Source organism: Pteropus vampyrus, unplaced genomic scaffold (assembly GCF_000151845.1).
Source record: "Pteropus vampyrus isolate Shadow unplaced genomic scaffold, Pvam_2.0 Scaffold568, whole genome shotgun sequence".
Taxonomy (NCBI): domain Eukaryota; kingdom Metazoa; phylum Chordata; class Mammalia; order Chiroptera; family Pteropodidae; genus Pteropus; species Pteropus vampyrus.
Genome location: NW_011889349.1, coordinates 229,581 through 240,120, shown reverse-complemented (window position 1 = coordinate 240,120; position 10,540 = coordinate 229,581). Strand labels below are relative to the sequence as shown.

The window sequence follows — 10,540 nt, the reverse complement described above, 5'->3', positions numbered from 1 at the left end:
CAGCTCGCGCTTCCCGCGCCCGCCGGGCTCCCCGCCATTTCCTGCAGTCGGGCCCGGGTGGGGTCTCTGGGGAGGGAGCTGCTCGGGGTCGGTCGCGCCCGCAGCCCTGGAGGGATGGGCGGTAACGGTGGCCCCGTGCGGGCGGGGGTCGCAGCATCCTAGCTCGGAGCCCTGCATCGGGGGAGGGGGATTCCCGAGGAAACGCAAGGCGGCCACATTACTCCTCCTAGAGCGTTCTTCCAGACTTGGGGGCTCACCCGCCTCGCCTTCCTCCACACCTTAACTTGTAATAAAGAATCACCTAGTGAGTGGCACCCTGTCTCCTGGTTTTCGTTGCCACGACCTTCTGAAGTCTGTGTGATTACCATCTATTTTGCCGTGCTCGCCACAGTCATGCTTGTCCCATCTTCCCATGCCCCGGGGTCTGGCTTTGTGTGCGAAGACCCCCATCCTGCAGTCTAGGCATGGGTGCGGGCGGGAGGGTGGCGGGCGTGGGGTTCCACTCTTAGGTTTGATGCCTCGCCCATCTGCCTGGAGATTAAAATGAGGCGTGACTTCTAAGCGAAACGAACCTGTGTTCCTTTGCATTCCCGAGACCCTCACGGATCGATTCTGCAGCTTGATTTCCGGCGAAAGAGTGGCGAAAGAGTCGGGGCCAGCCACACCCAAGCAAATGCCATGGATTAGATACCACCTGCGTATCTGAGACTTAGAGTTCCGGTTATCCGCTCACTTTCCCTGTCTCAACCTTATTTTACGTTTTCTCTAAATGAACCTTACTTTTCTCTGCGTCAAGGTCACACAGTGGTTGAGCTACAACTGCGGCTACCAACGTTCTATATTCATCCCGTGTACACACTCCTGAGACATGGGAGGATGGGCCTGGGCTCCACCTTAGACATAAAGATTCTGGGGGTGGGACTCTGAAATCTGCACTTTAACTAGCTCTCTTGGCAAATTTTAGTGGGCTTAAGTTCGAGAATTACTTCCCTGGGTTATAGCTTATTTGCCCTTTTGCTGGCCTTGTGAGGGGATTTCTTAGAGGAAAAATCTACAAATCCATAAAATTTCATAATAATTTGAAAAACTTTTAAGGCTTTTGATATTAATATCATGTGAAGTATGTTGTGGAGGTCAGTATTTAGGATTATCCAGGTAAGAAACATACTTGAAGAGTTGTGTTTCCTGTGGTGTCCTTATTAACACTTGAATTAGGTGTGTTTGGAAGCTGCCACCACCACCAAGACCCATTTGTTGATTCACTGGTGACATAGCATGATGTCATGGATTAGATAGGAGCTTAGCATCCAAACCAGGGACAATCTAGTTTTGGGACTGAAGTCTATGTAATTTTGAGGGTTCTCTTTAAGAGAACAAATGTAAAATATATTAATTTTGGAAATTTTGCAGAAACGGGACTGAATGTGTGAACTCATTTCCTTTGCTTTAATCTTAAAGCCTTGAGCTTTAATCTCTTGAGATAAGAGTCACTTCTGTCCACACTGCAAGTCATACTTAGGTAACTGGGTACTGGATTATGCAGACTGAGGCCTCTCTGGACTTTAGGAGCCCTTTGGGGAATAAAACAGGGATGGGGCTTGAAGGAAGGTGAATTGAGGTTAAAAGAAAATGATTAGAAGGTACATTATGGAGCTATAGGAAACCTGAGGCAAGTTGAAATGGAAAGTAAGGGAAGAATGGGGAGATGTAACCAGAAGAAAATATAGTTTGGGGAGGGAAAAAATTGGCTTTCAAAAGCAGGTTTGAAAAAATGTTTTCCTGCAGCTACCTACTTGTGTCCACAGTTTTTCTCTGAGACTTTTTAAGGTGGCGTTTTGCAAACTAATGGACCCCTCCGTGTGTTGCGAATCTGTGATATCTGTATCTGAAATGATTGATGGGTTGGATAAGTCATCTGGCATTGAACATTCAGTCCAAGTTCTAATCATGTCATCTTAGAATTGTGATAAACCATTTCCTCGCGGTAACTCCTATTAAAAAATAACTTTGTTAATATGTCTGTTTATTAAATTTAAAAAATTTATTAAATTTTTTTGTCATCTAAATTAATGGAATATATTGAAAAGGACTTGGCAGGGGTCAGTGGGAAACAGTTTACGTTTTACTTGATGTTTTGTATGTTGAATTCTTAATGTTATTGGAGAGACTCAGTCTCCATTTTATTAATATCACAGGCCTTAAGAGCTTTTGGAAAGTGTCTGAATTCTAGTAACCCTCTGGGTTTATGTGGGTTTTCTTCAGGGCAGGTAAGTAGACTGCTCTAGGGAGGATGGAGCAGTGCACCTGAGTGAGGGATGTTCTTACGCTCTACTCTGTGACCTTGAAACTTACCTCTCTTGGCTTTAGGTCCTCTGAAGTGTAAAACCTAGTAATGTTTGTGTTAACTATTAAGTCTGTTTTCAGTCTTCATTCTTCTAACTTTTCTTTTTCCTTTATAATGCAAGTGGCCACTTAATAATGTTGCCTGCCTGTAATGATTGATGTTTCTTATGCTACCAGCGTCACCTGGAGGATGGTGCGGGTAAGCTTTAAGAAAAATCTTGTGTATTGGAAACAATGGTGTTACCTCACATCAGTTGAGAAGTATAGTTCCCTTCCTCATCCCATAATTTGAAGAGGAAAGAAAAGTTTCTGAGGTGAAATAAAGGAGTGTCTTCATGCTCTCATCTCATACATAGTAGCTTTATATAGAGTATGATGGAAGAAACATGAAAAATTCTAGAATCCCAGTCCTTTCTCAGGAATACCAATACACGGTCGATTACACAGTTGACAGAGGATGAGGAGAAATGCATTTGTAGGACTTGAAGAATATCTGGAAATCTTAAGTGTGTGAAGGAAAACTGCAGTTGAAGGAAACAAGTCGGAAAGGAAGAGTCACTTGGCCCAACCGGTGGCAAAAGGCTCTTATTCCAACAGCTGTGAGATTAAGGGGAGTGGGGAAACGAGCAGGTGGTACGTAAAAGGAGAGCATGGCTGTGCAGCCTGGGGTGAGATGTTAAAACTTGATGATTTTGAGGTGTACCAAAATTGCAGTTGGTGTGAAGCCTTCAAACCACATTGGTACTAAGTCTGGGGGGCGGGGAAATATATATATATGTATGTATGTATGTATACACACACATAACATGCATGCGCGCGCGCGCACACACACACACACACACACACACACACACACGAATGAGCCCTGTTCCCCACTAACTGGTCATTTGAAATGTAGTTATTGCTTTGTCTTCTGTTGGCTCAGGAAGGAAGAGGTTCTGGATTTTTTTAACAACAGTCTGAATTAAAAGGCACTTCAAGTGGTGAACAGTCTACATAGCTTTGCTGCAATGAAGTGGGAGATGTGACCTCTGTCTTGTTTTGGGGTTTCTGAATTATCCCCAGAAAAGCTCCCACAGTCAAGGAGCCCACCACTCCCTTAAAGAAGCCAAAAATGGTGTTTTCTCATCTTTGGAATTTTATATTAGTGGTAGACTGTGGTGAAATATGGTTTGGGTGGGGGTACCCCAAATGTGTTTTCCATGATGCAATTCATCAGGCTCATGGAATTTGTTTATCTTATTAGGCACTCAGTAAATAGTAGGAGTTGTGTACATTCTTGTTCAATCTTTATAACAGCTCTGGGTGGGTACTGTTAACTCCATCTTACAAATGAGATTTACAGAGTTTAATTTTCTCATGGTCAAGTTGTAAAGCCAAGATTTGAATTCAATTTAGAGCTCTCACTTTAACTACTGTGTGATAATGTTCCATGAGGTTATGGGGTAATATTTCCAGTATATATTCTGATATATTAGCCATTGTCATAGATGACTAAAATCCAAGCCTTTTACACCAGTGGGTTTACTGAACACATAGTTCTATCTATTAGATAAAAGTTATTTTTACCAAGTTTGATTAGAAACAATCTACTACTTAGGGATCTTAGCTGTAGCAGAGAAGCATAAAAGGCAGAGTCACACATCTGGATTTTGCTTTTTCTCTTGAAGACCAGATTTTTTTTAGGTTATGAAGCAAAGTATTAATTGACTTTGAGTTCCTGCTATGAATTAAATGCAGGACTATGTTAAAGTGTACTTGTGTTATTTTTAAGAACCCAATATCCTCGGCACCAGTTTGTCCATACTGCCTTTAGTATATTTTATAAGCCCATAGGCTGCAAAATTTCATTCTCTAGGTTGATAAAATTGATAGTGTCCAAATCGAGGCCATGTGTCTTCTGCCCCCCTTCCTCGCTGCCATGGCATTCTCTTTGGTGGTGATTGTTGGCACTTCCCTGAGTCAGAACCTAGCACAGCTTCTGAAGCCTTCGGGGCCTGGTTCCTCCAGGGAGTAGTAATGCCATTCAAATGGGGTTGTATTTAATCCCTGCCAGTGCCTACAAAAATGTTCAAGAACAAGATACAAGCAGTCTCTTAATAACAATACAAGAGTAGCTGTTTGTTTGTTTTTTTTCTTCTTCTTCTTTTTTTTTTTTTTTTACTAATATTATGCTTAGAGTGGATATTAACTACCTGAACTCAGCTACTCTGAATTTGTAGCAGCCTCACCTTGGTGAAGACAGGGTGTGGTCTTTCCAGGCCTGGGCAAGTGACAACTGATGGCAGAATCCTTACTTTCAGGGCTTTGACTTGGTAAAGAGTCAGCCAAAAAAGCTTTCATCCCTCTAGCTCAGTTTTTAAAAAAATTTTAAAGCATGTACAGGGTTCAGCCAAAAACGCTTAAAAGGTTTTATGATGTGGTTATGTTTTCCTAATTGTTCATGAGAACCATTTTCTTCTGTTATAAACTCTAATATCAAAAGCAAGCTTGTCGGTAGTGTATGGGTAACTCTAAAAGATGGGGTGGTAGTGTGTGAAGGTCGCTATGAAGGATGGGAGCGCTGATCAGGAGAATTAACTACCCCAGCTGTGGCCTGGCAGCTCAGGGGTGGCATTTTTGTTTGCTCAGTATTACTTTTGAGGCTGGATGTTTCCCAGATTAAGCACTTTAAGTTTTCCCAAATAGTCCCTGTGCTATTTTTGGCAGTGGATCTATTTTTACTCACATACACATAGTTTTTTGCCTTGTGAGTTAGTGGGAGGGAGGCCCTTAGGGATTTTTGAGTAAGCAAATGGTGTCATAGGAAGATAAATGAAGTCGAAGTAGACCAGGGTATTCGTGACTTTTAGTAATGTGTAGGTCGAAGTAGAGAAAACGGGTGAAACGAATGCCCCGGGGTTGGGAGTTAGTGTAGCCAGATACTATGTGGTAAGGACACCATCGAATGGCTGACAAGGAGCCCAGTCCTTAAAATGGAGAGAAGAAGGGTCCATCAATGTAAGGTTTTCAGGAAGAGTGTAAGTAGGATTAAATTGGGTGAGGAGATTGGCAGGAGAACAAGAAGGCAGAGAGGCTGTGAGCAAAGGTGAGGGGAGCCCCTTACAGTTGGTGCTGCCTTGGGAAGACTTAGAGCCTGGAATGGCTGCATGAGGGCAGCTGATGGGGGAGGAGCGGGGAATGAGAACATTGAAACTAGCATTGGAGTAGGAAGAAGGTTGAGAACTATTGTCTAGGTTTCTTCAGTTGAAGATTCTGTGTCTCGTCTTTGCTTCATGCTCCTAATTAGAAACCACCTGGAAACTTATGATTGTAGAGATGCAATAAATCATCTCCATAGAATCTTCAGATGATCACCTTGCTGGTTTGTTTAGTGTCACTGGTTCAGACTAGTAATTAGTGCTTCCCTTTTCATTGCACTTCATTGCCTCCCAGTGTCTGCTTCTCTTAGTGTAGGACCAAGTTTTTCTTTAGACCTCCTGGCTCCAGTATTTTGGAATCTGAAGTATTGGGAACTGGTGCTGATATTAATGAACGTTGTTCACAGTAAGTATCACCAGTCAACACTTGCTGTAAATCTTTTTTGTTTTAATAGGCCATTTAATTTCCCTTCAGTCTATAATTTTCCAGTCTGGGAGAACTCCCAGTGTTTTTCAGGTATTCGATCAAGTAATAAAAACTATCTTCATTCCATAATTTCCCTTCGTTAACTGAATTGTAACCCAGGAGAATTAAAAAATACTATATTTAAACATATCCAGTTATTTCCTAGTTAGGCCCTGGCTGGGCTTCTAAGAACAATGCTTGCTTAGTAATGTTAGTCACCCTCAGCTGATGCTGATAGTGATTCATTCAGACTGGCAGGCAACCAGATGATTGTTACATAAACATGAATACTCCTAGTAAATGGTTTTACTTGTGGAGGTGTCACAGTATTGCCCAGCAGCCTTTTTGGGCAGTTTATTCCTGATGGAGAAAGGGATATGCTACTTGAATTCCTGAAACCCACAGATAAACCCAAATTTAATTTGTTAATAGAATCAATTTCATGCCTTAACCACACCTTTTATTGTTGCTCAGGAAAAATAGAATCCTAGAATCTTGGAGCTGAAAAAGTCCTTGGAGATCATTTAGTCTGATTCCCCTCATTTTTTGATGCCCAGAAAGATTGTGATTCATTCAGGATCACTCAGCTAGCTCAGGCTGAACTCCAGATGTCTTAGGTTTTTTTTTTTTTTTTTAAGTAATGATACTGCCCCCGGTACACAAACATCCTGTGTGATGTGTACGTGGATTTCAGATATGCACTCATTTTTAATGATGCGTTCTGGGGAGTTACCATGGTGTATCTTTGCTGCAATCTAACACAAGCAGTTTTATTAGTCACAGGGTGAAGTAAGTATATGGTGGCTCCTTACGGATACATTTGCATTTTAATGTCAAGTGATCTTAGTCATATTTACTTAATGCAAGATCTCAGGAGCTCTCCAAATTTTGTTCTTGTTTCATGTTTTGTCTTATTGACTAATGCCTTAGAAAAGTGAGTCATTCTAGATAGAGGAATTAAGCATTGAGACTTGTCAGTATTTGGGATACAATTTTGATTTATAAAGGTTGATTTCTTAAAAGCCCCAAATATCAAACAAATATCTACAAAGACTATTGCCACTAAACAAATGAGTGTTTAAAGGGACTCACTGGAAGAGAAAAAATACTGGGGTTACATGTCTTCAACTGGATGAGAAGAGCATGGGTCGTGGATTGTAGAGAGGACATTGGCAAAATATAGGCCACAGATGTGGATCGGGTGAGACCACTTGTGTCTGTGGATGGAGGACAAGGAACCTGGCTTGCAGGCAGTCCCCTTGGGGGTGAGAGTTTGTAGCCAAAGACCACACTGAAGAAAGAATCGGGGTTGGACTGATTGAGTAGACAAAGGAGGAGAGACAGTCTAGGCCTAAGGATGTGCAGTAAGAGTTGGGGGATTGTGGACAGGGAAATGGGGAAATTAGAAGAGGGAGCTAGTATTTTTGTCTGGGGTTTATTGCATTGGGTGGTGGTAGACAATTGCTTGTTTCACTTTTTAAGAACTTGGCACAGTTTCCTAATTTTACACAAAATGATTACATTTGTTATGTTCTTGAACTACTAATTTTTCAAATAAACTTTTATTTTTAAAATTTAGATTCTCCATTGCTTAGTTTTCTCAATTCATGTTAGACATGTCTATTTTATTATGCTCTTAATAACTTTCTCCATTAAACTTGACTTTTCCCCCTTCATTGGAGGAGGTTCTGTCCTATAGTTTGATTTATAGTAATTCCTTTTTTTGTTGAGTGTTTTATGATTTTCTAAGTGCTTTTTTTTTTTTAAATTAAAGATCTTTACCTGTAGGTCATATAATTAAAGAATCCCCCTACTTTATAGAAGATAACAGGCCAATTTAGCAGGTTATTGGCTTTGCTGGGGTCCAGACCAAGGTTTTCTGATTCCAAGTCTATTAGTTTCCTAGGGTTGCCCATAAAGGTGCCACAAACTGGGTGGTTTAGAACAACAGAAATTTGTTTTATCACAATTTGGAAGACTAGAAATTTTAAGATCACGATGCTGGTAGGGTTGCGCTGTGAAGGCCCTAGAGACGAATCCTTCTCTCCCAGCTCTGGTGGCTCCTGGTAATCCTGAGTGTTCCTCGGCTTGTAGACACTTTACTTCAGTCTCTGCCTCCATCACACGGTGTTCTCCCTGTGTGTGTGTCTAGGTGTCTCCGAATCTCCTTATCAGGGCAGCAGTCATTGGGTTTAGGATCCACCCTAATGCAGTTTGACTTCATTTAACTTGAGTACATCTGCAGAAGCCCTATTTCTAAATAAGGTGGCATAACCAGGTACTAGGGCTTAGGACTTCATTGCAACTTTGGGGAACACAGGTCAGCACAACGAAGTCCATTGCTGGCTCACTTGGAGGTAGCATCATGGAGAACTAACTTGTGAACTTTAACATTGCCAGTTAAAATAATTAGTGCTTCCATCCTTAATGGCCAGTCAGGGTTTCTTGTCAGGTAGGTCAGAATAAAGCTTGCTGCTGAGTAGCTATGCTCTCTTTCAGCAGAGGCCGGGGGCACTTTATTGTCACTAATGTATCCGTTTTGGCTTGGGGAGGGCTGGTGGCCCAGTGGGAGTCCATGTGTAACCACACAGGCTGAAACTCTGGCCTGGCGGCTAGATCTCTGTAGTCTTTGATCTCATCTGTGAAGCTCTTTTCTGTTCATAGGTATTTGAGGGAAGTGTGATTGGTTCTTTCTAGAATATAAAGCTGACAGTAGAATCTGGAACAAACTTCTAGTCTGTAATTTTTGAACATTTGACAAAGGAATCATGACCTTATTGTTGAGTATCTTTTGCAGAATACCTGAACTTTGGGGCTTTTTAACCTGCCATTATGTACCATCACCTCATCTTTCTATGATTACCTCTATTCCCATACCCCTACCGAGATGAAGGCAGCATCTTACAAGGCCTGAATTCTAAATTGCTCAAAGCCCTTATCAGTTAATATTTTGAATGTCTTCTGTTAGACTAGTCTTCTTTCAAATAGGAGCCACATCTGATTGGTTTTTCTCCAGTGTGGCTTGTCCATGATCCCGCTTTTGAGGATTGTCGATTAGGTTGAAGGGCAGATTTCTTTTCAAGATTTTTGAACTTGGATCTCAGTGTTTATCTTTCTGGGATTTTGCAGGTGACAGAACTCAATGAACCTCTCTCCAACGAAGATCGAAACCTCCTCTCCGTTGCCTATAAGAATGTGGTTGGTGCCAGGCGGTCTTCCTGGAGGGTCATCAGCAGCATTGAGCAGAAAACCATGGCTGATGGAAACGAAAAGAAGTTGGAGAAGGTTAAAGCTTATCGGGAGAAGATTGAGAAGGAGCTGGAAACAGTATGCAATGATGTCCTGGCTCTGCTCGACAAGTTCCTCATCAAGAACTGCAATGATTTCCAGTACGAGAGCAAGGTATTTTATCTGAAAATGAAAGGCGATTACTACCGCTACTTGGCAGAGGTAGCTTCTGGGGAGAAGAAAAACAGTGTGGTCGAAGCTTCTGAGGCGGCCTACAAGGAAGCCTTTGAAATTAGCAAAGAGCACATGCAGCCAACGCACCCCATCCGGCTGGGCCTGGCCCTCAACTTCTCCGTGTTCTACTACGAGATCCAGAATGCACCCGAGCAGGCCTGCCTCTTAGCCAAACAAGCCTTCGATGATGCCATAGCCGAGCTGGACACACTAAATGAAGATTCCTATAAGGACTCCACGCTCATCATGCAGTTACTGCGAGACAACCTTACCCTCTGGACGAGCGACCAGCAGGATGAGGAAGCAGGAGAAGGCAACTGAAGAGCCTTCGGGTCCCTGGTCCTTCCTTCACCCACCACCCCCATCATCACCAATTCTTCCTTGCCACAATCACTAAATACCTAGTGCTAAACCTATCTGTATTGGCAGCACAGCTACTCAGATCTGCTCTCCTGCCCCCTGGGAAGCAGTTTCAGATATATCTTCATGGGCATTGCTGGATTGATAGTTGCTTTGAGCCCACAGGAGCTCCCTTTTCGAATTGTGCAGACAAGTGTGTTCTGAATGAGGCATCTTACCATGCCTGTTGATCTATGTGAAATCCAGGCAAAAGCAATGGTGAAGTTTAGAAAGAATTAGCCAAAACAGGCTACAATGATATTTAAATGATCCATTTAAAATGAGCTGATAGTGTTTTGTTAAGCAGTACATCTTGTGCATGCAAAAATGAATTCACCCCTCCCACCTCTTTCTTCAGCTAATGGAAAACTGTTAAGGGAAGCTGATACAAAGAGACCACTTGCTCCTTTCCATCAGCTTTATAATAAACTGTTTAAAGTGAGGTTTCAGTAGCGCCTTGTTTTGCCTCTTTAAATTATGATGTGCCCAAATTTTTTCAGTGCAATGCATCTAAAGTTTTGATACCTGTAACTTTTTTTTTTTTGGTTGCAATTGTTTTAAGAATCATGGATTTATTTTTTGTAACTCTTTGGCTATTGTCCTTGTGTATTCTGACAGCACCATGTGTATCAGCCCATATCAATCAAGATGGGTGATTATGAAATGCCAGACTTCTTAATTAAATGTTTTGGAATTCAGTGGGTAAATAAATGCTGCTTCGGGGATATTA

At 42.0% G+C, this 10,540-nt stretch overlaps 1 protein-coding gene across 1 annotated transcript; it reads left to right on the top strand.

Annotated features, from left to right (window-relative positions):
* The first annotated feature begins 2,474 nt into the window (after positions 1 to 2,474).
* YWHAH (tyrosine 3-monooxygenase/tryptophan 5-monooxygenase activation protein eta) lies at positions 2,475 to 10,540 on the top strand. Its single transcript, XM_011384258.2, has 2 exons — positions 2,475 to 2,542; positions 9,079 to 10,540. Exons 1-2 carry the CDS (start codon positions 2,495 to 2,497, stop codon positions 9,730 to 9,732), a joined length of 702 nt encoding a protein of 233 aa, XP_011382560.2. The 5' UTR covers positions 2,475 to 2,494; the 3' UTR covers positions 9,733 to 10,540.

Bases quoted from the DNA above. Each gene is read 5' to 3' on its own strand.
- YWHAH (XM_011384258.2), top strand. From the start codon at position 2,495: ATGATTGATGTTTCTTATGCTACCAGCGTCACCTGGAGGATGGTGCGG. The intron at 2,543-9,078 runs GTAAGCTTTAAG...GGGATTTTGCAG, and splicing joins TCACCTGGAGGATGGTGCGG to GTGACAGAACTCAATGAACC.